Source organism: Myodes glareolus, chromosome 10, assembly GCF_982192425.1.
Source record: "Myodes glareolus chromosome 10, mMyoGla1.1, whole genome shotgun sequence".
NCBI classification, from domain to species: domain Eukaryota; kingdom Metazoa; phylum Chordata; class Mammalia; order Rodentia; family Cricetidae; genus Myodes; species Myodes glareolus.
Window position 1 is genome coordinate 38,087,973 of NC_142035.1, and position 27,994 is coordinate 38,115,966.

Here is a 27,994-nt window from a genome sequence, read left to right on the forward strand (position 1 = left end):
GCTCTTGGATACGGTTTGCCAGTATTTTATTGAGAATTTTCGCGTCAATGTTCATGAGTGAGATTGGCCTGTAATTCTCTTTCTTGGTTGTGTCTTTGTGTGGTTTTGGTATTAGGGTAACTGTAGCTTCATAAAAGGAGTTAGGCAATGACTCTTCTGTTTCTATATTGTGGAATACGTTAAGGAGTATAGGTATTAGCTCTTCCTGGAAGTTCTGGTAGAATTCTGCATTGAAACCATCTGGTCCTGGGCTTTTTTTGGTAGGGAGATTTTTGATAACTGCTTCTAATTCTTCGCGACTAACAGGTCTATTTAGATTGTTCACCTGTTCTTGGTTCAACTTTGGTATATGGTACTTATCTAAAAAAATGTCCATTTCTTTTACATTTTCCAACTTTGTGGCATATAAACTTTCGTAGTAAGATCTAATGATTCTCTGAATTTCCTCTGTGTCTGTGGTTATGTCCCCCTTTTCATTTCTGATCCTATTAATTTGCACGTTCTCTCTCTGCCGTTTGATTAGTTTGGATAGGGGTTTGTCAATCTTGTTGATTTTCTCCAAGAACCAGCTTTTTGATTCATTGATTCTTTGGATTGTTTTCTCTGTTTCTATTTTGTTGATTTCAGCCCTCAGTTTGATTATTTCCAGTCTTCTACTCCTCCTGGGTGAATCAGCTTCTTTTTTTTCTAGAGCTTTCAAGTGTGCTGTTAGGTCTCCAATGTGTGCTTTCTTCGTTTTCTTTATTTGGGCACCTATTGCTATGAACTTTCCTCTTAGCACTGCTTTCATAGTGTCCCATAGGTTTGAGTATGTTGTGTCTTTGTTTTCATTAAATTCAAGGAAGTCTTTAATTTCTTTCTTAATTTCGTCCTTGACCCAGGGGTGATTTAGTAGTTGACTGTTCAACTTCCATGAGTTTGTTGACTTCCTGGGGTTAGCATTGTTGTTGAATTCTAATTTTAATCCATGGTGATCTGACAAGACACAGGTGGTTACTAATATTTTTTTGTATCTGTGGAAGTTTGCTTTGTTACCGAGTATGTGGTCAATCTTCGAGAAGGTTCCATGAACTGCAGAGAAGAAGGTATATTCTTTCCTATTTGGGTGGAGTGTTCTATAGATGTCTGTTAAGTCCATTTGATTCAATACCTCCAATAAATCTCTTAATTCTCTGTTTGGTTTCTGTCTGATTGACCTGTCCATTGGTGAGAGAGGAGTGTTGAAGTCTCCTACTATTAGCGTGTGTGGTTTGATGACTGCCTTGAGTTCTAGAAGAGTTTCTTTTACATAAGTGGGTGCCTTTATATTAGGGGCATAGATATTCAGGATTGAGACTTCTTCCTGATGAGTTGTTCCTGTTATGAGTATGAAATGTCCATCTCCATCTCTTCTGATTGATTTTAGTTTGAAGTCGATTTTGTTAGATATTAGAATGGCCACACCCGCTTGTTTCTTAGGTCCATTTGCTTGGAAAACCTTTTCCCAACCCTTTACTCTGAGTAGGTGTCTGTCTTTGTGGTTGAGGTGTGTTTCTTGTAAACAGCAGAATGTTGGATCCTGTTTTCGTATCTAATCTCTAAGTCTGTGCCTCTTTATAGGTGAATTGAGTCCATTGATATTAAGAGATATTAATGACCAGTGGTTGTTGACTCAAGTCATTTTTTTTTGGGGGGGTAGTAGAGTGTATGTGTTTTCCTTCTTTGAGTTGTGCTAGTGAAGGGTCGCTAGATGTCTGAGTTATTGTAGTCAGTGTTGGCAATGTTGGATTCCTTGGGATGTAATTTTCCTTCTAATATTCTCTGTAAGGCTGGATTAGTAGTTACGTATTGTTGAAATTTGTTTTTATCCTGGAATATTTTGTTTTCTCCGTTGATAGTGAATGAAAGCTTGGCTGGGTATATTAATCTGGGCTTGCATCCATGGTCCCTTAGTTTCTGCAGTACCTCTATCCAGGACCTTCTGGCTTTCATGGTTTCTATAGAGAAGTCTGGTGTAAGTCTGATAGGTTTACCTTTATAGGTTACTTGACCTTTTTCCTTTGCAGCTCTTAATATCCTTTCTTTAATCTGAATGCTTTGTGTTTTGATTATTATATGGCGAGGGGATGTTTTTTTCTGATCCAGTCTATTCGGTGTTCTGTATGCTTCTTGCACCTTCATAGGAATATCACTCTTTAGGATGGGAAAGTTTTCTTCTATAATTTTGTTGAATATATTTTCTGGACCTTTGGTCTGCAATTCTTCTCCTTCTTCTACTCCTATTATTCTTAGATTTGGTTTTTTTATTATGTCCCATATTTCCTGAATGTTTTGTGATGAGAATTTGTTGGATTTGCTGTTTTCTTTGGTCAGGGCATTTATTTTCTCTATGGTGTCTTCATAATCTGAGATTCGTTCTTCTATCTCTTGTATTCTATTGGTTATGCTTGTTCCTGAAGTCTCTGTTTGTTTACCTAGATTTTCCATATCCAGCCGGTCCTCGGTTTGTGTTTTCTTCACTGCCTCCATTTCAGTTTTCAATTCTTGAACTGATTCCATTACCTGTTTGATTGTTTTTTCTTGGTTTCCCAGGGTATCATTTACGAATTTACTTATTTCTTCAAACTTTTTGTTATATTTGTCTTCTATTTCTTTACTCATTTCTTCCATCTTTTTGTTATATTTCTCTTCTATTTATTTAAGTGATTTATTCATACCCTGTTTAAGAGACTCTATTGCTTTTATAATGACACTGTTTTCCACTTCTTCCGGTATAGGGTGTTCAAGTCCTTCTGTCATAAGATCGCTGGGATCTGGTGTTTTCGTGTTGTTTTTCAGATTGTTGGAGGAATTCTTGCCTTGGCGCCTGCCCATCTCTTCCTTCAGATGCTCTCCAATGGCTCTTCCCTCCGCTGGGTCTTTTGCTACTGGATTAATGCCCCTTGCTACTGCCTTAGGTTGCTGCAGGCAGACTATTAGAACAAAGGGATTTCCGTCCCTTTGCACTCACCGCCTGTACGTCCCGAGGTGCCCACCCCGGCTGAGATGGAGGAATTTAAGCCCCGAAAAAAGGAGAGGGGAGGGTATGAGTTCCAGGCAGAGAGCTGGGATGGCGTTGCAAGAGAGAGGGATTTGCTGGGGAAGCTGCCCCTTTGGAGTAGTCAGGGAGATAAGGGTGGCGGGAATATTGTGTGTTCCCTAACCGGCCTTGTGTGGCGGTCAGGAACAATACACTTACCCCTCCACAGGATCAGAGCCCCTCGCTGGTCAGAGGTGCCCCTGCCTGCAGTCTTGGCTTGCTGCAGGCCGGCTTTTGGAACAAAGGGACTCCAGTCCCTTTGCACTCACCGCCTAACCTGGCCCGCGGTGCCCACCCCGGCTGAGATGGAGGAATTTAAGCCCCGAAAAAAGGAGAGGGGAGGGTATGGGTTCCAGGCAGAAAGCTGGGATGGCTTTGCAGGAGAGAGGGATTAGCTGGGAAAGCTGCCCCTTTGGAGTAGTCAGGGAGATAAGGGTGGCGGGAGTATTGTGTGTTCCCTAACCGGCCTTGTGTGGCGGTCAGGAACAATACACTTACCCCTCCACAGGATCAGAGCCCCTCGCTGGTCAGAGGTGCCCCTGCCTGCAGTCTTGGCTTGCTGCAGGCCGGCTTTTGGAACAAAGGGACTCCAGTCCCTTTGCACTCACCGCCTAACCTGGCCCGCGGTGCCCACCCCGGCTGAGATGGAGGAATTTAAGCCCCGAAAAAAGGAGAGGGGAGGGTATGGGTTCCAGGCAGAAAGCTGGGATGGCTTTGCAGGAGAGAGGGATTAGCTGGGAAAGCTGCCCCTTTGGAGTAGTCAGGGAGATAAGGGTGGCGGGAGTATTGTGTGTTCCCTAACCGGCCTTGTGTGGCGGTCAGGAACAATACACTTACCCCTCCACAGGATCAGAGCCCCTCGCTGGTCAGAGGTGCCCCTGCCTGCAGTCTTGGCTTGCTGCAGGCCGGCTTTGGAACAAAGGGACTCCAGTCCCTTTGCACTCACCGCCTAACCTGGCCCGCGGTGCCCACCCCGGCTGAGATGGAGGAATTTAAGCCCCGAAAAAAGGAGAGGGGAGGGTATGGGTTCCAGGCAGAAAGCTGGGATGGCGTTGCAGGAGAGAGGGATTAGCTGGGAAAGCTGCCCCTTTGGAGTAGTCAGGGAGATAAGGGTGGCGGGAATATTGTGTGTTCCCTAACCGGCCTTGTGTGGCGGTCAGGAACAATACACTTACCCCTCCACAGGATCAGAGCCCCTCGCTGGTCAGAGGTGCCCTGCCTGCAGTCTTGGCTTGCTGCAGGCCGGCTTTTGGAACAAAGGGACTCCAGTCCCTTTGCACTCACCGCCTAACCTGGCCCGCGGTGCCCACCCCGGCTGAGATGGAGGAATTTAAGCCCCGAAAAAAGGAGAGGGGAGGGTATGGGTTCCAGGCAGAAAGCTGGGATGGCTTTGCAGGAGAGAGGGATTAGCTGGGAAAGCTGCCCCTTTGGAGTAGTCAGGGAGATAAGGGTGGCGGGAGTATTGTGTGTTCCCTAACCGGCCTTGTGTGGCGGTCAGGAACAATACACTTACCCCTCCACAGGATCGGAGCCCCTCGCTCAAAGAATTTTTTCTTATTCTTGTTTTTATATATATGCACAGAGTCTCTTTAAGTAGCCTTGACTGTCCTGGAACTCACTATGTAAATCAGAATTCTTGTGATATTTCATATAAGATTCCTATTCATGAAATGCTTTTCTAAGCCTAAAAGTTGAAGTGTCTTGGACAAGACACTTATAAGATATGCTTCCTCTAGAAAGTCCAAAGTTTTGGGTCTTATAGTATCCATTTTGAATTGATCCATTTTGAATTGATTTTGTGTAAGACAAAATATAGATCAAATTTCATTCATTTACAGACAGAAATCCAGTTTTTCAGAAGTATTTGTTGATGAAGCTATCTTTCTCTGATGTATGCCTTCTACACGTTTGTCAAACATGAGGTGATTGTAGCTGTATGAGTTTATTTGTAGGTTCTCTACTTCATTGGTCTGTATGTCTGTGTTTAAAATTATTACCAGGCATATTGCCATAGCGAAAACTCAAGTACTATATTACATAAGAATGGAGAGAATAGGCAGCCCAGTCTTGTTCCAGATTTTAGAGGAAATGCTGTCAATTCAGTATTTTGCTAACTGTGGATTTGTTATATACAGTCTTACTGGGTTGAGACATGTTTTATACATCTTCATGGCCTTTTTTATCATGAATGGATGTCGAACTTTGGCAGAAGACTTTTGTACATCAGCTGAGATACTAATGTGCTATCTGTTCTTACACTTATTTATGTGGAAATTACACTTATTGATTTGTATGTGCTTAACCAGCCATATAGCTCTGACATTAAATAAATATGGTCCTTTCATATTATTGTTAAAACATTAAATACAGTGAACAAATAAAGTATTTCAAAAGCTGAGGGTAACATCACATATAAAATATATCTCAATAGTGGTTTTCTCAGCAAAAACTTGAAAGTCCTGAAGTGTTTGGAATGGTGTGCCCACCCTGACTGCTACACTCAGAAAAATAATCTGTCAAAATTAAAGGACAAAGAAACAATCTCCTTAAGAAAGCAGACTAAAGGAATTCATGACCAAGCCACCTCTATAGAAAATTTTTGAGAAAACGTCTTTGGGCTGATCAGAAAGATAAATCCATCCATAAGGCTACAGGATAGAGCAAACTGTGCTGGAACAAGAGTTAAGGAAATGAGTAATAGGAAACCCCTAACCACTACAAAATTAATAAAGATATGAATTAATTTATACCTCTCAATAACAATTCTAAATACCTGTAACCTCGGTTCCCTAATCAAAAGAAACAGAACAGCATACTGGATTTTAAAACAAGATCTATTTATCTGTTGCCTCCAAAAAATACCCTTTGCCATCAGAAACAGGCACAACCTTAGGATGACAGGATGGAAAAGAGTATTCTAAACAAATAGAACAACAAACAGGTGTTGTGTGCTGCTGAAAAGGTGGACTTCAAACAAAATTTTTAAAACTAGATTCCTTCCTCCTGATTAAAGAACAATGTGTTAAAAAAAGAATTACAGTTCTAAATATATACCCACTAAATCTTGTGCACATAATTTCATGAACATTACCGTATTTAAAGACACAGATTTTGCTCAGTCAAATAATAATATATGATTTAAATACCTAATTCTCATTAATGAATATGTCTTGTTAATAACAAATAAGGATAATTTTTTGATTAGATTATAATCGATCAAATTAACCTAAGAGACATCCATAGAAGGAACTTTCTACATTAAGACACAAACTAAGGCCTAAGAAATAGAAGAAAATTGAAATAATCAATTGGACTCTCTCTGATCATAGTAGAATAAAACTAAAAATAAACAGCTTATAGAGATATCTGTATTTTCTATATACACAAAACAGTCTATAATTTCTATATACACAAATTTGTGAAGATTACACTTATAGTCATTATTACCATGATCAAAAAACAGATAAAGATGTACAAAAATATATAAATCTATTTCCCTAATGAACATCGATGCAAAAATTCTCACCAAAATACTTGCAAACAGAATTCAAACACACAACAAAAGGATCATTCACCGCCATCAACTTGGCTTTATTCCGTAGATGCACGTTGGATGGTTCAACATGTGCAAAACAGTAAATATAATACATCATATAAAAGGATTCAAAAATAAGAATCACATGATCATCTCAATAAATGTTGAAAAGGTTTTTGACAAAATTTTCAATATTTCTTCACAACAAAAGCATGGGAAAGACTGAGAATAGAGGGAACATATGTCAATATAACAAAGGTTATAAATGACAACCCTTCATCCAACATTATAGCAAATAGGGAATAACTGAGGTCCTTATGTCTTGCCTGCGTTAAAGTCTATTCCAAATATATGAAAGACGTTCATATAAGACCTGAAACTCTGAAAACATTATAGGGAAAACACTCTAGATCCAGGCATAGGTCTATGTTCATCTAAGCACAAACTAGGTCTAAGCCTGCTTAGCTTCCAAATAAAGTATATTCAGGGTGGTATGTTCATGGACATGAAGGACAGGCTTAATACACTCTAGTCACTCGGAGGAGAAGACCAACAAAAAGCACATAGAACCTGTGAAATAAAAGGCTATAAGGTAAATAATCAAGTGAAGACACGGTCTACAGAATGGGAGATAATTTTATCTGCCTATACTCTGACATAGCATATTTAGAATATACAAAGAACTCAAACACCTAAGAACAACCCAATCCATAAATAGGCTAATAAAATGTTCAGACAGTTTTCAGAAGATAAAATACAAATGGCCAATGATCACATAGGAAAAAAAGTTCAGTATCCTTAGCTTTCAGGAAAAAAGCATAGAAAACTACTCAAAGATTGTACCTCACTTCAATCAGAATGACAACAGATACAGGCAAAGATATGGGGAGGAATGGGGAACCCTTGTTTGTTGCAGGAGATTTGATTACATTGTAAACCCCGAGATTACATTGTTTACTGGAGGAACCTGCTTAGAGCTGAGGTGTGGCTCAGCCCTAGCACATCCCTTTAAACTAACAGCTTTCTGCTTGAATATTGTAGACAGGATTAAATAAAACTAACCATAGGTCAAGAAGCACAACAAGCAACCATTGACAAGAAAAACACCATAGAGTGTAAGAGGAAGTCAGGAGGATGAGGGGAGACGGGGGTGGGGGGAGAGAAGAGAGGTGCACAGGAAGTAGAAGGGAGGAACAACCCAGTTGGAGGAGTTTTGTTTCAGATGGCATAAGAGAAAGCTCTTTCTAGGACATCAGCAGAGGAGGACAGTCAGTTGGGTACTTTCTCAGCCTTTCACCCCAGCATCTAGCTTCTGTGTCTTTATTGGTAAAATCAAATGATTGGGAATTCGTTAAAACCAATATTTGGCACCCAATGTGGGGTTGAACCTATGACCCTGAGATCAAGAGTCTCATGTTCTACCTACTGAGTTTTCACCCCAGCATCTGGCTCCCAAACCTTTATTGCTAAAATTGAATGATTTAGATTTAGTTAAAAACAACACTTACTCACAATAAACTAGTGCTGCCATTACAGAATTCATTGGCGGGGTCTCAAAAACTAAAAACAGAACTACTATGTGACATAGCTCTACCTTTTCTAGGCATATACCCTAAGAACTCTGTATTCTGTTTCAGAGATACTTACACATCCATGTTTATTGTTACCCTACTTGCAGTACAAAAGAAATGGAACAGCTTAGATGTTCATCAAAGATGAATGCATATATATGCATTTTATGACTGAATAATATATATATATATAATTAATTATATAATAATATATATAATTTTATTCAGTCATAAAGTATAGTGAAATTTGCAGGACAGTTTATGAAAGTAGAAATAGTATACTGTTGTTCTGGCTGTTGTTGTTTTATTTACTCACTGACTCTTTTGACTTTTTGACTCTTTAATCTTTTGGCTTTTGGGAGGCGCAACCCAGCTCCCAAATAAATCACACACAGAGACTTATTCTTAATAATGTCTGGCCTTAACTTGGCTTGTTTCTTGCCAGCTTTTGTTAATTGAAAGAATCCCAACTACGTTTTTCCTCTAGGCTTTTTCCTTTTCTTACTTCTGTATATCTTACTTTTACTCCTACTCCATGGCTAGTTGGGTGACTGGCCCCTGACCCCCTCCTCCCTTGTTCTCTTGTTGTTCCTTCCACTAATACTCTCTGCCTACCAGCCCTGCCTATCCTTTCTCCTGCCTCGCTATTTGCCCTTCAGCTCTATTAGACCTTCAGGTATTTCAGACAGGCAAAGAATCAAAGTTTCACAGAGTTAAACAAATGCACCATAAATAAAAGCAACACATTAAACAAATGTTCCATGGCATAAACCAAAATAACACACTTTAAAATAATATTCTACAATAGTATAATAAGTGAAGACTGCGGTACAGAAAGATAAATACTGCATATTGCTCTCATATGCAGAGCCTGTCTTCAGATTTGTCTGTGCAAGTGTGAGCGTGTGTGCACACAATGAAGGTTTTTCCAGTAACAAAGAAGAGTGAATAGGGTTTGCAGGGAAATTGATGTGGTTGAAAAAAAATCATATTAAGTGAGTAACCCAGTCCTAGAAAGACAAACACTGTATGTTTTCTTTGGTCTGTGGTCCCTCGACTTTATATAAATGTGCAAAATCAAATATGAATATATATATGTATACATATATATATATATGACATTAGAGCAGGAGCAAAATTGTCTAAGGGAAAAAGGGACTAAGTGGAGGGAGCAAGGTTATTAAAGGGATGGTGGTTGTAGGGAAGTAATGCATTCAATATGTAAGGTAACACAGCACTGAGTACAATGAATAAGCATAAAGGAAAGGATGTTAAGACTGACAAGATTGTTCAGTGAGGAAAGGTGCCAATGGTCTGAGTTTGAGCATCCTGTAGCTCACATGGCAGAAAGAAAGAAATGTACACATTGTGGCACATGTGTACACACGCACCCGTGCACGCATACACACACACACACACACACACACACACACACACACTTAATAAAATTTATTTAAAACTTTTAAGCCAATATGGTTAAAATACTACTAAACATAGGCAAGAAGAGGAAATACAGAGAGCAAAATAGAAAATAAGGGAGAAAAAGAACATTTTCCACAAATGAAAAAATGCTTTAACAAAATTATCCAAATGTACGAAGCTTAGTGACAAACAAAAATATAAATAAAAATTAAATACAGCACAGTTAAGATCCTTCTAAATGTATGATGGATGATCATATGAAAAAAAAAACTTGAAGAAAGGGCAGGGAACGAGGAGGCACCTTCTTCCTGTGACCTGGACAAGCGAAGATCACATTTCATGCATGGAGTGGAGGGCCCTTCAGTCTGCGGGCTCCGTGCTCTCCTTTGCTCGATGTTCTGGCTGAGTCTGCACCAGTGTCTATGCCCCCCCCCTTCCCCAGATGTCTTCACAGAGACATTTTCCTTCTTTGCCTGTCAGGGGTCTCTGCTGGATTCACTTACCTTTGTCTTTTGTGGCTGAGGATCTCACTTTCCTGAGACACTCCAGACTACACTGCCGGGTAAATAGTGTTTTAGTGGGGGCTAAGTGTGCTGTGTGTGTTGGAGGCTGTCTCCAAAATGCTTTGGGTATGGGAAGTAGCTACAGCACTGGAGAAGTAGAGGCAGAGAATCTACATTCTTCCTTCCAAAGCCTCCTGGGTATCAATCACCTTGAGTAGGTAAGAACTCAGGCCCTATATTAGTGAAGCACAGACGAGTGGATCCAGAATTTGATTTATCCACTGGCCTCAGGCTCAGAGCTATCAAATTCTCAGTTCACTCTCACTTGAAGCAATCTAATCGCAGTCACTCAGGGAGGGCTCTTTCTCTCCGCAGTCTGCATCCTGAGTCTGTCTCTGGCCAACAGCACCTTTCAGTCCATTAGTTCAGCCTTTCTGTGTGTTCAAAGTATATTTTCCTGGATCTTCACTTTCTCTGTAGCTGTGGCAGGCCCCCACTAGGTGTTCCCTGGTCTCAGGTCTTCAGGGTACCTCAGTTTTTAAGAAGAATTTCTCTCTTAAGGTGGAACAGAGCATGAAATAGTCCTGCCTTGCTGTATTAGTCAAGGTTCTCTAGAGGAACAGAACGTATAGAATGATTATATATACATGTATATAGGATTTATTTGAATAGTTCTCAGGCTGTGGTCCAGCTAGTCCAACAATGGTTGTCAATCAATGGAGGGTCCAAGAATTCAGTAGTGTTCAGTCCATGAGGCTGGATTTCTCAGCTGCTCTTCAGTATATACCAGAATTCCAAGGAAGTAGGCTGTAATTGCAGTACAGGAATGGACTTGCCACTGAGGGCAAATCGAAAGAGAAAGCTTCCTTCTTCCATGTCTTCTATATAGACTGCCGGTGGAAGGTGTGGCTCAGAAGAAAGGTGGGTCTTCCCACCTCAGAAGATCTGCAGTAAAGGTGAATCTTTCCACCTCAAAGATCTGCATTAAAGGTGGCTCTTAACACCTCAAATGATTTAATTCAAAGAAATCCCTCACAAGAGTACTGGTTTTAGGTTAATTCCAGATAGAGTCGAGTAGGCAATCGAGACTAGCCATCACAGCTGAGCTCTCAGGAGCTGAGATTATCAGTGTAAGCCTTGCCCATCAGCATTCTGTCACAGAAGAGGGAGGGGATCGTGAGATGCCCTTCCTCCATAATGGTATCAATCCAGTTAATGAGAGAGCCATGTCTTCAGTGGCATAGCACAATTTTAACTCCTGTAAATAACTCCCTAATCGACCATGCTCCTGTAAACACCATGATTAAACTCAATGGATCATTAAAAAAAAATGGGGAAAGGAGGGAGGGAGAGAGGAGAAAAGAAGAGGGAGAGGGAACGAATGAGGGGAAAGATGGGTTGAGGGAGGAAAAGGGTTGAACAGTAGCACTAGGTAGGGGACAAGAAAGGGTTGAGAGATGTGCGTGAATGGGCTCAGAATAGGGTGTGTGTGTGTGTGTGTGTGTGTGTGTGTGTGTGTGTGTGTGTGCGTGCATGCATGAACATGTCACAATGAAACACACCATTATGTATAACTAATATATGCAAGTAAAAGAGGTGGAGAAAAGGCCATGACATACCTCAAATGGTATGTCATGACAAAATGGGACCTTCCTCTCCTGCTGGCTGATCCACCAGTGCGGTCCCTGTCTCCTCTGCACTGGTCACTGGAGCTGATGTGCCTGGGAGCCTGGATTGTCCTGAGAAGGCAGGCCTGGCCTTCCATCAGGCTTCCCTTTGGAAGCAGCTTCTGGGTCCTCACAGTGACCTGCAGAGCTGAAGCTGTATTCAGCTTCTTGCTTGTCTGCATTTTGTGTTTTACGTATTTCCCCCCGGTTCTTTCTCATATCTCTTTGCTGTCTCTGTGGGTTCCCAAGGCTTTTCTACTATTTCCTTTTGCAATGAGTCATTTTGTAATTCTTTTTGATTTGCTTCCTGTAACTTACAAACAAATTAAAACAAACAACAAACCCGCTCAGAGTGTCTTTACAACTGTAACTGGTGCTATCACGTAGACCTCTTACATCTTAGCTTGGGTTCCAAACCCTCGATTGAAGTAGATTACCTCTGATGTCAAGTTACAGCTTTGGAAAGTATCAACAAAAGGATCATTTCAACACCCCATTAGTAACCCCAGACTGTAGAGCAATTTCAAGTGTTACAATAGAAGCTCTAGCTTTCCCAAGAAGTTTTCAGACAAGAAACTGCATATTTGTGAATGTTTCCAATGTCTTCAAATTTTATAGAAATGCTTTGTATATTGCAGATACTGAAGCAGAAAGATATAATAAAAAACAAAAAGAAATGAATGTCACCACACAGGTAAATATATATATTTTCAATAGAAAATTGTGGTTATAAACACTGTTAATAGTGTGTATTCAAAATGCTCAAAATTTCTCAACCAGATAATTAGCTATTGTTTCATTTTTACTTTGGAAAATTCTCACTCTGAAGTATTCCTTCCTTTGGGGAAGACTGTTCGGTGGGCTGAGTCTTCCCCCATGCTCTGGCTGACCTGCAACCCTCAGTGTTTAGACAGAAAGGGAAGGGATTGGACATGGCATCTTAGAGGAAGGGGATTCAGTTCTTCATTCTACTCTCAACCCGGCTACTAGCATACAGTGATAACTACGTCATTTTCTGTTATGCTTTTGCTTGAAATCTATTAGGTATTTCACCATTTCATGGAGTATGCAGACACCAAAGTACTTGTACTTGGGGTTCTATCCCTACTGTTTTCTCTTATATAACCTACTTATAATGTCTCCCTATCAGATACTCTGGGCTCTGTGCCATTCCTCAGAAGCCTCGGTCTTTTGCACATATTTCTGTCCTTTCTCATTAAAAAAAAATTTAGTTTTAATTACATATATATGAGTAAGTCTGTGTGTATGTGTATTGGAGGCCAGAGGTGTCAGATCTTTCCAGGAGCCAGAGTTACAGGTGATTGGAAGCTGTCTGATGTGGATGGTGGGAACCAAACTCAGGTTCTTTGCAAGAGCAGTGAGCCAACTCTCCAGCCAGTTCTATCAGTTCTATTTTTTCTTTCTTTTTTAATTATTTTGTTTTATTTTATTTAAAAGAGTACCAATCCAAATTCCCACTCCCTCCCCTCCACCCACTCTGCTCCACTCCCCCCACACAGCCTCCCACCTCACTCCCTCCAATCCTAAGAGAAGGCAAGGCACCCTGCCCTGTGGAAATTCCAAGGCCCTCCCTACTACATCTAGGTTGAGCAAGGTATACATCCAAAGAGAACAGGATCTGAAAAAAGCCAGTACATGCAGTAGAGACAAATCCCAGTGCCACTGTCAGTGGTACCTCAGTCTGCCCCAACTGTCAATCACATTCAGAGGGACTAGTTTGATCCCATGCTCATTCACTCCCAGTCCAGTTGGAGTTGGTGAGCTCCCACTGGCTCAGGCAAACTGGCTCAGTGGGTGACCCCCTCATGGTCTTGACTTCCTTGCTCATACTCTCACTCCTTCCACTCTTCAACTGGACCTTGGGAGCTCAGTCCAGCGCTCCAATGTGGTTCTCTGCCTCTGTTCCCATCTGTTGTTGGACGAAGGTTCTATGGTACTATTTAAGATAATCATCAGTCTGACTAAAGGGCAAGACCAGTTCAGGCACCCTCTCCTCTATTGCTTAGGGTCTTAGATGGGGTCATCCTTGTGGATTCCTTAGAATTTTTCTAGAGCCAGATTTCTTGCTAACCCCATAATGGCTCCCTCAATCAAAATATCTCTTTATTTGCTCTCATATCTGTCCTTCCTCCATCTCAACTATCCCATTTCCTCAAGTTCTCCTCAACCTTCCCCTTTTCCCCTTCCTTTTACTTCCCACCCCCATGCTCCCAAATTTTGTCAGGCGATCTTGTCTGTTTCCAGTTTCCAGGTGGGTCTATATATGTTTTACTTTGAGTTCACATTATTACTTAGCTTCTCTAGGATCACAAACTATAAGCTCAATGTCCTTTTATGGCTAGTATCCACTTATGAGTGAGTACATACCATATTCATCTTGGGGGGTCTGAGTTACCTCACTCAGGATAGTGTTTTCTAATTCCATCCATTTACATGCAAAATTCAAGATGTCATTGTTTTTTAAGCTGAGTAGTACTCTAATGTGTAGATGTGCCACACTTTCTTTATCCATTCTTCAGTTGAGGGGCATCTGTATTGTTTCCAGGTTCTGGCTATTACAAATAATGCTGCTATGAACATAATTGAACAAATGCTTTTGTGGTATGATTGGGCATCTTTTGGGTATATTCCCAAGAGTGGTATTTTTGGATCTCCTGAGGTAGGTTGATTCCCAGTTTTCTGAGAAACCACCACACTGATTTCCAAAGTGGTTGCACAAGTTTACATTCCCACCAGCAATGGATGAGTGTTCCCCTTACTCCACATCCTCTCCAGCATAAGTGATCATAGTGTTTTGATCTTAGCCATTCTGACAGGTGTAAGATGGTATTTCAGAGTTGTTTTGATTTGCATTTCCCTGATTGCTAAGGAAGCTAAACATGTCCTTAAGTGTCTTTTGGCCATTTGAAATTTTTCTGTTGAGAATTCTCTGTTTACTTCACTACACCATTTTTTAATTGGGTTATTTAGAATTTTAATGTCTAATTTCTTGAGTTCTTTATATATTTTGGAGATCAGTCCTTTGTCTGTGTGGGGTTGGTGAAGATCTTTTCCCATTTAGTAGGCTGTCTTTTTGTCTTATTGACTGTGTTCTTTACTTTACAGAAGCTTCTCAGTTTCAGGAGGTCTCATTTATTTACTGTTGCTCTTATTGTCTGTGCTACTGGGGTTACATTTAGGAAGTGGTCTCCTGTGTCCATGCATTAAAGGCTACCTCCCACTTTCTCCTCTATCAGGTTTGGGCTATTTTTCCTTGATAATGACCACTAATGTTATAACAACAAAAAACAGCAAAATTACACTGTTCTTTCCCTAGTTTTCCTCTTTCTGACTTTTCTTTTTTTATTGATTTTTATTGAGCTTTACATTTTTCTCTGCTTCCCTCCCTGACTCTTCCCTCCCCTTCAACCCTCTCCCAAGGTCCCAAGCTCCCAATTTACTCAGATCTTGTCTTTTTCTACTTTCTACTTCCTATGTAGATTAGACCTATGTATGTCTCTCTTAGGGTCCTCGTTGTTGTCTAAGTTCTCTGTGATAGTGATTTGTGGGCTGGTTTTCTTTGCTTTATGTTTAAGAACCACTTATGAGTGAGTACATGTGATAATTGTCTTTCTGATTCTGGGTTACCTCACTCAAATTGATGTTTTCTAGCTCCATCCATTTGCCTGCAAAACCAAGATGTCGGGGGGTTTCTTTGGGGGGGGTTGTTTATTTATTTGTTTGTTTGTTTGGGGTTTTGCTGTTTTGTTTTGGGGGTGGAGCTTTTTGTTTGTTTGTTTTTCTGTGTTTACCCCATTGTGTAAATGTACTACATTTTCCTTAACCATTCTTTGGTCAAAGGGCATTTAGGTTGTTTCCAGGTTCTGGCTATGACAAACAATGCTGCTATGAACATAGTTGAGCACATGTCCTTGTGGCACGATTGAGCATCCTTTGGATATATACCCAAAAGTGGTATTACTGGGTCTTTAGGAAGGTTGTTTCCTAATTTTCTGAGAAATCACCACATTGATATCCAAAGGGACTGTCCCAGCTCACATTACCATCAGCAATGCAGGAGTGTTCCCTTTACCCCACAACCTCTCCAGCATAAGTTGTCATCAGTGTTTTTGATCTTGGCCATTCTTACAGGAGTAAGATGAAATCTCGGAGTTGTTTTGGGTTTGCATTTCTCTGATGACTAAGGATGTTGAACATCTCCTTAAGTATCCTTCAGCCATTTTAGATTCCTCTGTTGAATGTTCTCTGTTTAGGTCTGTACTCCATCTTTTATTGGATTATTTTTTCTTTTAATGACCAATTTCTTGAGTTCTTTGTATATTTTGGAGATTAGACATCTTTTCCCATTCTATAGGCTGCTCTTTCTGACTTTTCTAACTTTAATGTTACAGTTCACAAAAGTCATCTACTCTCCTTCAAAACATTCACATATTCTCTCTCTCTCTCTCTCTCTCTCTCTCTCTCTCTCTCTCTCTCTCTCCTTAAAGCAGTGATCCTCAACCTTCCTAATGTTGAAACCCTTTAATACAGCTCCTCATTTTGTAGTGACTCCCTAACCATAAAATTATTTTCATTGTCACTTCATAACTGCTGTTTACTACTGTTATGAATTGTAATATAAATACACAGTATGTAGATGGTATTAGGTGACCCCCGTGAAAGGATCCCTAGACCTTTGATGGGATCACGAGCCCCAGGTTGAGAGCCATTGGCCTGAAGTTAATGATTCCTGTGTTAATGATTCAGTACTTTCATGAACTCTGTATACTATTCTCTTCAATATTAAAAACTAACCAGCACAGGCATGATGGCACATGCCTATGATCCCAGCACTCAGTAGGTAGTAGCAGGAGCATTGTCACAAGTTCAAGACCAGCCTGATCTACGGAGCAAGTTCCAGGCCAGCTAGGGCTAAACAGTGTAAATTTGTCTCTAAGATACAAAAAAAAAGTAATAAAATCACTGTGATGACAGAGGTAGTAAACTCTCAGGCATTTGACAGAAGAGTAGCATGAAGGGATCACTAAGGCCGACTCAAGGAACAACTCAAGTGCACGATTGAGGGCCACTGTGACAACAGTGGCAACCAACCAAACTGCACAGAAGAGGGAGCAGCTGTAACACGAGGGGCCTGTTTGTTGGGGTTTTCTGTCCTGCCCAATTCCCACAGCTATTTGCCCCAAAGAAAATCACGCAGAGGTCTCCATAAGTTATAAACTGATTGGCCCATTAATAAGAAGTTCAGGCTTCTTATTAGCTCTTACGACTTATATTAACCCACTATTCTGATCTATTTTAGCAATATGGCTCAGTACCTTTTTCAGCTGGCAGGTCACAGCCTGTTTCCCCGGTGGTCTGTGCAGTACTGGGAGGAATCAGCTTCCTTCTTCCCAGAATTCTCCTGTTCTCATTGCATCACCTCTACTTCCTGTCTGGTTTTCCCACCTATACTTCCTGCTTGGCCAATCAGCATTTATTTAAAACATGATTGACAGAATACAGACAATTCTCCTGGACCTAGCAGCAGTGCTGCCCTCAGCATGGACTGGTTTCCTTCTCAGTTCACCTAATGTCATATGTTTTTATCGAGAGATTAGCATTGCAGTCCAACAATTAGTTTCACATTTTAGAAAGGCAAAATTCCAGTACCGTGATTTATGATGTGATCAGAGTGTGTATTTGGACCCGTGCCTTCATATGCATACAATATTTTAAACTTCATAAGATCCTTCACATGTGCTATTCACTCTTCTCAACACCTTTGTGCAGAATAATTTGGGTTTTTCGAATGCTCATCCACACTTGAAGGTGAGAATAGGCTAGCCCATTGAAAATGTAAGAGTCTTGGGATTATGAGACTTCAGTGTATGCATTCATTAGACACAATGTATTGTGTACCTCACAGTTGCTCTATTTCAGAATGGTCAAAAGGTTCTAAATGTTATTCTATGTTCCTGCAGTCCTCTATTTGATAAAGTTTCTTTGAGCTTGTGGTGTGTAACACAGTATCTTTTTCAGCTGCTCTCCTTCCCTGGGTCACAGTCTAGGATTCCAGTTTCTGATGACCGCCGGCATCATTTTGAGTTGTTCCACAAATGCTCCCGCCTCACCAGAACCTCAAGTCCTCTGTCCTTTAATTTACTCATCACTGCCTTGTGCCGTCAGTCCCTTCTGTCCTTGCCTTCTCATTGCTCCATCATCACAGTGCACTTTCCAAAACCTGTGATGGCAGCTGTATTTCAGGTGGCTTTTGGATTATAGTAATATATACCTCACATAGCACTTGTCAGTCACCAGCTTTAAGTGAACAATTCACTATAGATAGTTGCATTTTTTTCAGTACGGACCTAATTAAACAGAATCTCTAACAGCTGACTAATAACTCCCCATATTTTTCTCTCTTGCAGCCCCTGGCAACCAACCTTGTACTCACTGTTTCTAGGAAGTGAAGTAGGGTATTTCATGGAAGTGGAAACGTACAGCTCTTTTCATTCAGTGGCTGATTTATTTTGCTTATCATAATTTCTTCCAGTTCATACATGTGTCAGGATACTGAGCTAAATTGCATGTACTTGTCTACCACTTGTACTCTGGAGAAATGTGTTTTCAAGACTCTTGCTTAGCTTCCAGTCAGGCCATTTGTGAGGATTTTTGTTGTTGTTTTTGTTCTTGTAGTAGCTCTTTATATATTCCAGTCACTAACTTTTTATCTGATTTGGAAACACTGTTTCCCACCCCATGTGTGGCCTCCCCACTCTTCTAGTGTCCTGCTTCCATGCACGGCAGTTTGTAAGGTTCCTATTGTCTAATTAATCTCTATTTACATCTACTGACTCTAAGTTTGGGATCCTACCCAAGGCATTCTTACTAAACCAATGTCATGAAACTCTCCCCCTACTGTTTCCTCCAAGACTCTGGTGGTCCTAGATCTTACATTTAGCTCTTTGGACATTTCAGTTTTATTTATGGTGAAAACTAAGATCCTTTTGTACTGTTTATGCATGTGGAAATGATTTTGCCAACAAAGTTGTTGAAATGGCCATCTTCTCCCATGAAATGGCTTTGATTCCCTTGTCAAAAGACATTCAACCATAGAAGGGAAAGTTTGTTTCCAGCCTCTCATATTCTACTATTATATGTATCTGTCTCTATTGTCAGTTCCCCACAAGGCTTATTTGTTCATTTCTTGCAGTGTGTGTGTGTGTGTGTGCGTGTGTGTGTGTGTGTGTGTGTGTGTGTGTGTGTGCACATGCACCCATTTTCAGCAGTCTGGAGACTGAACCTAGGGCCTTATGCATGTTAGGCAACTATGACAATATTTTCCCTACTATAATTTGCTATAAATTTTAGTATGAGAAAATATGAGATCTCCAAGTTTTCAAGATCATTTTGACTATTCAGAATTCTTTGAGATTTGTATTTTAGGATGAATTTTCTATTTCTGCAAAAACTATTCTATTGGGATTTTTACAAAAGTGGCATTAGATATGTTGAGATAGTATGGATATCTCAACAATATTAAAATTTCTGTCCATAAACATAGTCTGTATCTCTATATATTTGTTTATTCTTTAATTTATTGCAGCAACATTCTGTAGTCTTTGTTGTCTGTGTCTTTGCCTTTTTGCCTCAGTTTTCTAAATTCTTTGTTCCTTTTGATAATACTTTCAATTAATTGCTTTCTTAACTTCCTTTTTGAGTTATTCCAACTGCCTTGTGTGTTGATTTTGTATTCTGCAAGTTGGCTGAATCTATTTTGCTGGGGGAAGTGTGGGTTGGTTGGATTGGCTGGTTGGCTGGTTAATTGGTTGATTGGTTGTTTTAAGAAAATGGGGTCTCTGGTAGCACAAATTTATTTCAAATTCAATGTTGTAGCCAAAATTGACCTTGAATTCCTGATCTTCCTATCTCCACCTTCCATGCACTGAGATTACAGGCATGATCCAGCATGACTAGTGTCTGGGGTGATTTTTTTTTAATGTAATAGCAGTTTTGTGAAGAATCTGTAAGGTTTTCTACACATATGATCAGGTTTTCTGTTGATAGATAACTCCATCTTCTCCAAGCTGAATGGATTTTTTCTTGTCTAATCCTCTGGGTGGAAATGTCAATGCCACATGAAATATAAGCAACAAAACTGGGTGTCCTTGCCTTGATCTTAATCTTAAAGGAGAACTTCCCAGTCTTATACAAATGAGTGTGGTGTCAGATAAGCAGTGTTAGCATATAGTCTTTATTATGTTGAGATAATTCTCTTTAATTTCTCATTTGTTGATTTTTATTCTCAAAAAGTATTGACTTTGTCAAATACTTTTTCTGCATATTGGACATCGTTGAGTACTCAATGTGATATATTACTTTTATTAATTTTCAAGGAAATTAAGCTATCCTTACATACCAAGAATGACTTCCATTTCTTTGCAGTATTTAATCAGTTTAATACAGTACTGAACTCAATTTTCTGGTATCTTGGTGAAAGTTTTTGTATCAGTTTCATCAGAGATATTGGTCTGTAGTTTTTTCCTTGTGCTATCCTTGTCTCAGTTTATTATCTGGGTAACACTGGCCTCAAAGACTGAGTTTGAAAGTTTTCCTCCTGTTAAAATATTTTAGGAGATTCTGAAAAGTTTGGGTTCTTTCTTATAATTTCAGAAAATATATATATTATTTATAATTTGAAACAAGATACACATACAAATAATATAAAATATGAAAGCTATAAGACAAAAAAATTAGAAAAGATACATACACATATATCTCATATATTATAGGATATCCCAGAAGAAACTAGAAAACTATGTTTTCAAACACATTTATAATTTGGAAATACATGGATATTCACATAAATTGGAATGAATAAAGTGTCTTGGTGACTTTTCTATCATTGACAAAACATCATGATCAAGAACACTTGTAAATGAAAGCATTTATTTGGACTTATGGTTCGAGATGGTTAGAGTCCACAATAGCAGAGCAAAGTCATGTCAGCAGGAACAGCTGAGAGCTCACATTTTAATCTGCAACCAGGAGACAAAAGAGAGAACATTGGGAATGGCATACATCTTTTGGGGCCTCAAAGCCTGCACCCCACACCGAAACACGCCTCTTCCAATGAAACTGCATCTTCTAAATCCTTTCCGACCAGTTTCACCAACTGGGGACTAAGTGTTCAACCATATGGGACTATTGGGACCATTATTCTATTCAGACTACCACATAAAGAAACGAATGACCTCACCAGAAGTTAGATAAAGTTTCCCCACCAAAAATTTTGGCCCCAAATTCACAGAAAAAGCTGGTGTCTCTTCTGAATGAGAGAACTGTAGTTAAAGTTCTGATTGAAAACACAGCTTCTTAAAATAGTAGGTTTCAAACACTACAGGTCCTGTACTGAATATAGAGACTGCAAAAAGTTGAGCAATAATGAAACATTTCTAAATGCACAATACCTAAAGGTTAATTCAGACTTAAACATGTAATGAATGTGGCATTTCTGCCAGCACTCATAGCACATTGCACAACCTCATGTAAACATAGCACAAGCACACTTCGCACTTCACATGACATCATGTCATGCATAGCCATAAATATCACTCTGAAACACCACAGTTCAGATCCAGACATATCGTAAATGATGAATTTCAGTGTTCGTACTTAGTATCCAAAATTGCTTTAATTGAAACATACAATTTAATTATGAAAACAAAAATGTTGACTATTTTCCAGCCATCATTATATAACACATTAGTATAAAGTTAGTATAAATTTGGGTTGTATTGTGTTAGAATACTTGATGCTAATAATTATTATTGTGGTTGTTGGTTGAGTTTTAATTTGAAAAAATTAATTTGATGAATGTTGGCTTAGAATTAGGACAGAATTCCAAAATTTATTTAACAACATAAGCAAACTCTTGCTATTTTAAACGTCATACTTAAACCAAGAGTCATTCTTGGCATTGATGATTCCACCATGTTCTACTTTAAAATCTCAGCCATATAAAACACTGTCCTCTGTGTACTCAATTCCCACATGTAAGTAGGTGAAATGATCAGAAATGAATAAGAAAACCAGGTTTGTTTTCATTTCAGGATCACCAGCCTCAAGTAGGTCATTGGTGTCCCCCAGTAAACCCTAACATCTTCCTAGTCAAATTTATTGTAGCTCTTTCTTCTCAGACTTCTAATACATTCACTTTTCATTTTTAACTGATGAGCATATTTTCCTTATTGAAAAAAACTTATAAAAACAACAATGTAAAATGCAATTGTGCAGCTATTTACCCACAACTCTCTCAACCTAGCATCATCTATTGTGTGTGTCAGACAATCCCAGACACAAACTACATAAGGCTCCCTATGAGAACATCTAAAAGGCATTGGAAACATGGTGTGCTTATTGTTGAACTCTTGACTTTCCTTAACCCTGAGCCTGTTCCTCCTCCAGTGTCTCCCATGTTAGTTATTGGCTCCTCTGTCTACCATATGCTTAGATGCAGGAGTTCCTAAAGTCATGTATACATCTTTCTCCCATACCCAGCACCCAGTTCTCTTAGTCCTTAAGATATATTTTGTGTCAAATCATTTCAACAGTTCCACTAAAACCATGAAGATCACCTGCTATCTTCCAGATATCCAGCCTTCATTTTTGTCTATTGTATTCTATTATCTTACAGTATGCATTCCATAAAACTTAAAGAAGAATCAAACTCTTCCCAAAGGACATACAATAACCTAGTATTTGAAGACAATATAAGGTACCATGAAAATATGCAATACAATAATCAACAAATGCTTTGCCAAAAGGAAAAGATTTTGTCTTTTTTATTAAAATTGTGTTAGGTACAAAACAATAGCTTTCATTACATAATTGCAATATTGCAGAATTACATAACTATAATTGTCATTACAGGTTTTTCTAACATGTCCTCATTGACCTCCCTATCTCTTATAGACCCTCCTTTATGGTTTCTTTCATTGCACACCAAATGTCCCCCACTTCTGCCGTCATCCCATAAGTATTCTATTAATACCCTGGAAGAAACTTTAAAAGTCTGACGTTTTCGAACACATTAATTTCAAACACATTAGTTCAACAATATATAAATATTCACATAAAGGAAGATAAATAAAGAATAGGAGTAACATCATAGGAAGTTCAATATGATTTTCCCATCTTTAGTTTTCCTCAACCCCTTCTTCCATCATGTAGATTCTTAGGTTTAGTCTCTGACCATATCTCAGACTTCTGGGATGCTATGATCTTGCTTTCTTTTCCTTTGTTGATCTTTGAATGTAGTTCTTCCTAAATCTTGTCTTTCAACCTCTGATAGTCTTCCAACCGACTGATCTAGTAGTGATGTTTTCCACTGTATTTTTGGTTGAATAATTGATTTAAAAAAAAAACACGAAGTGTTGAAACAGCTCCTTCTGGGAGCCGTCAGAACTGGGGGATGGTTAGTTTTACGCACAGGAGTGAGGACACAACATTCAAATTCATGACTCTTATGCTTCCCTTCTAAGATTCCTCAAACTGGACCACATGTGGTAGCTATTGTTGTAATTGGGGGGTGCATAGCACTGAAATCTGTACATTAGCATACATGTCTTCATAGTTCTATACCCTTCTATGTATGATTCATCTAACTAGAGGGATACAACTATGGATATTCAGAATTCAGCTTGATCTTCAAAGTCTGGGGCTCTGTATCAGGGAATGACAGATAGGTGGCTCCAGAGTTTGTTTGTTTGTTTGTTTGTTTGTTTTTGCCTGTTGTTCTCTAATTCAGGACTATCAAACTCCAGGATTAGTGGCAGTTGGTGGGATCTGCTCTTGGCCCCTGAGGTAAAGCTACCTATCCTTGTGTCAGTTGCTGTTAAAGATGAGCCTCTTTTGCTGCATCCTCTTCTCTGGACAGTGCTCCACCCTCCAGCTTCCCACAGCTGCCTCGAAAGGGACTCTCATCCTGGGACTGTGGTAGGCTCACTGCTTTGTGGTTGTTCCCTGTCCTCAGGCCTCCAGAGTGGCTCCATCTGAGATAGTACATTCCCACCCCAGATAGCATTCAGTCACTCCCTCTGAGTCATGCAGAGTGACAAAATGCTGACCCATTGGCTAGTGGAGTTACTGTCTCAGATACCTACAAGGTACACGGCATGATGGCACACACCTATTATCTGAGAACTTGGGAGACAGAGGCAGGAAAATCAAGGCCAGACTGGTCTACATAGGAAGTTCCAGGACAACTAGAACTGCCTGGCAAGATCTTCTCTTAAGCAAAAGAGACAAGAAAAATAAAACAAGCAAACAAAAACCCTCCTACTGGATCGCATTTGAGAGTCGTGAGACTGTCCAAAGGCTAGGACACCAGCCTCTTCTCAGTGGGGCTCCACGTTTTATCTTCTGAATGAGACTCCCCCTCCCACTTCCAGGGAACCACTGAATTGAAGCCGTTAGCTCACCTAACACTTGAGCATCACCCATCTTATTCTCTGTAGTTTTCAGGTAGCCTATCACTACCTTTGTGATTTTTCCAAAGTTCTCCTTTTCTTTCTCTCTTTGGAGCAGAGCCATCTTTTTCCTATTTTGCCTCTTCTCCTGGGTCACACAGAGGCGGCTTTCTGTCTGCCATCAGTCCCACAAGTCTAAGATGATGACATGTTTTAATGACAGGTTATTTCTTCTCTATTGGGAGCAGGCATGTTTTTAACATAGCAGTACTCTCTGTATTTAATATATTTGCCTTGCTAAAATAAAATCCTTAGTCATGTTAGGCATCATATCCTGAGACTATTTTCTAGTCCTAATTGAAAATAGTCTAGAGAAATGAAGAACACTAAGATGATTACTAAAAGCCCCTTTGCTTCAATTTAAGCAAGTCAAAGACAAAAATCTTAAAGAGAGAGGAGCTGCTAAAATAGAGTCTAATGTTCAGAATTGCCCATCTTCTCTTCCTGCCAAACACATGCTGTATACACTTATTTCAGACTTAGAGAAAGGGTGATCTGATACAGTGTAAATTCTTGATTGAAAGCCCTAACAGAAACAGCATCTGCTCCCTGCACATTCTGGCGCTGAGCTGTGTGTGTGCATATCTTCACTGTTTGGTGAGTGACACACATTTCCATGTGTCTTTATGCACTTGCTTTTATCCACTCTCATCCACTTTCAATCTTCCTCCACTGCTGCCCAGAGCAGAGGCTCTGAATCTTTAGCAGGCAATCGATTCCCACGGAAGATGTGTCAGACCACAGGAGAGTTTCTGCTTCTGGACACCTAAGGTGGAGCCAAGAAACTGCATCCCTTACTCCCAGGTGATGCTGAGGCAGCTGTTAGGACCACATTTTGAGAATCAGTGATTTAGAGAAATCAAGTGCTTTTATAGAAAATGCCACTTTCTTCTCCTTTATTTCTGACTCTTACATAAACTGGCCTTTTTTGAGGATGTCTGGACCATAAATGCTTTAGAAATACGATGGCTTACATACGCATATGCAATCTCCATCTACACATACTAGGAAGTAGAAATTCACTGTCGCGTTCTTATGAAACCAGGGGCAGCAGCTTGTGTTCTTTCTGCCATCTCATGCATCCACCTAAACCGGGGAGCACTTGGGAGGAAGATTGATCTAGTCTTGCTGTGTTACTCCAGGTGCTCTCATGAATGACTTCAGTAAACCCTTATTTAGCGTCCACTCTTTCCCGGGAAGTTTTTGTGAAGCGTAATGTAGTGTGTCAGAGTCAAGGAGTGGTGATTACTCTGAGGGTGAGAGCTGGAAACGCCGGGACATAGTGAAGGACATAGTGAAGGAAAGTCAATGCAGATCAAGAATCTTCACTGTGCAACTCTTTAACCTTTCACCTATCTCTCCCTTGCAAACAACCAGGCTCCTGTCCCATCTCATTGCTGGTATCATTCATCTTAGAGAAACAGTTTCTGTTCTCCGGTTCTCAACCTGTGTTCTCATGACCCGCTTTGGGTCTAATGACCCTTTCACGTAAAACCATCAGAAAACACAGATATTTACATTACGATACATAACAGTAGCAAAATTACAATTATGATAAAGCAACAAAAATAATTTTAGGGTTGGGGATCACTGCAACATGAACTGTGTTTAAGGGTCGCGGCATTAGACAGGTGGAAAACCGCTGCCTCGGGTGCACTACAAGCACGCAGAGGACGACGACAGGGAGAGTCTGTGTTCCCCAGGAATGCAGCCCCGCCTCCACTCTTCTCCATTCTCTATACCTTGATTCTTCATCCACTCAGCTGGCTAAACAAATTGCAAGAGATTATCTTTGACCCTGTGGTTCCTCGTCTGCATCCAGTCCCTCTCCGCGTCACTTCTGCAGCATCCTTCGTTTGCCCGTGCACCGTCTCTCCGCTGTTTCTGCACTCATCTGTGTCGTAGCGTTTCTCGCCAGCCTACCGCTCCCACATTCTTCTCCCTGCTCCCTCTTTTGATGCTCTGCAGCCTGTTGCTCACTCCCATCAGAATGCTCAAGTGTAAACAGTGAGTCACTGTTAACCCTGCAGAGGCAGCTACCTGCAGGAGTGAAACCTTACTCTCCCTGTAGAGAAGCCCCTGCTGCTCTGGGTGACCGTGCTCCATAATCCTCTCCTTAGCTCACACCTATTCAGAACCCTATTCCCAATCCTAACACAGAACTGATTGGTCCCACATGGGGTACTGTCATTTGCTTTTCCGTCTGCTGGGAAGGCTCTGCTCTGCGCCTGTTCAGTACTATGTGTTTATTAACTTGCTGGCTACAAAGTCACCTCTACCGCAGGGCACCCTGTCTAATCTAGCTGTGACCAATCCCTCCTTGCCTTTCTGTCTCATTTCGTTCCCTTCATAGCATGCATTGATCTCTGAAACTAACTTGATCATTTTTTTTTACTGATTATGCTATTGTTTGTCTTCTCACGGCTATTGGATAGTCTCATATAACAGCAAGTATCTCAGCTTTCCTTAACATTCTCTTCAATTCTTAGAGAACAGCAAATGTGAACTAAGGAATCGATCCTAGAGTACTGTGTTGCTTGATTGCCTCAAATTCATAGACTTGCAAAAGCTATACAGGGAGGCCCTTCGGTCATTAGTCATGTTTTTTCTTTATGAAATTCTATTTAAATATAAATGTGGGATTTGAGGACCAACTTACATTTTCAGCATCAAATAAACACAACCCAGACATCAACAGTAGCCTGGGAAATGCTAAAATTATCATTTAATGTTATCGGCTAAAATTAGTGCAATTACTACCAAAAAGAATTTTAGATGTTCTATTTAAGATATTAAGAAAAATGTGTGTGGAAGGTGGTAATGGGGTTTGGTTTTTTTGTTTTGTTTTGTTTTTTGTTGTTTTTGTTTTGTTTTGTTTTTGCTTTGGGGTTGTTTGGTTAGTTTTGATCTTTTGAGATAGGCTCCCTGGTACACAGTCCTGGCTGTCCTGGAACCCGCCACATAGATCAGGCCGACCTTGAACTCACAGAGATCTGTCTGCCTCTGCCTCCCAAGTGCTGGGATTAAAGGTAACACCATGCCCTGCTCTGTTTTGGGGAGACTTTCTGTTCTTGTTGTTGTTGTTTGTTTTGTTTTTTAATCAAATAACATACACTGATTTCTCTGGCTCAAGACATAGTTCACTGATGAACAGAATAAATTAAACAACTGTAAGACCTGCATTCTGGAAGTTTAGAAACATAGAAGCTTTTATTTAAAAAGAAATAAATGGTCAACAAAATATTGATAACAGTCGATACTGGGCTATTATCATATACAAAGTTCTTCCCAGACATTAACTTATTTGCCCCTTAAAACACCTACTGAAGTGGACAGTATTATTATACCCATTTTACAGAGTGGGTAAACTGAGATAATTAACATAAAATATTATATATAACATCTATTATGTATAGCATCTATGTGAAAAATCTATAGCACCTTTACCTTGAGGTAAGGACAGTTAGGATGCGTAATCTGCGTTAGTAAAATTTTGTGTGCTTTTCAGAGTAAAGTCAATTATCATCCAGATACAACATGAAAATATGTCAATTCTAGTGGCCAGATTCTCAAAATCGAAGCTTTTGGAGAATGTTAGGATTGTTTCTGTGTATTTTGTTTGCCTTTATTCAAGTATAGAAGACAGGATTCTGCTTTGGAAACAACCATAGGCACAAAACAACAACAACAATAACAAACAGATTTAGC

General features: G+C 40.0%; 1 protein-coding gene across 2 annotated transcripts in view; it reads left to right on the forward strand.

The window, feature by feature from the left end:
- Sel1l2 (SEL1L2 adaptor subunit of SYVN1 ubiquitin ligase) overlaps positions 1 to 27,994 on the forward strand; it is a 133,726-nt gene that overhangs the window by 34,638 nt on the left and 71,094 nt on the right. The window contains exon 2 of one of the 2 annotated variants that reach the window (XM_085696244.2): positions 12,395 to 12,450. The exons of the other annotated variant lie outside the window; for it this stretch is intronic. Coding sequence (XP_085552370.2) covers positions 12,395 to 12,450 — 56 coding nt within the window. The remainder of the gene's footprint in view (positions 1 to 12,394; positions 12,451 to 27,994) is intronic. 2 annotated transcript variants of the gene reach the window in all.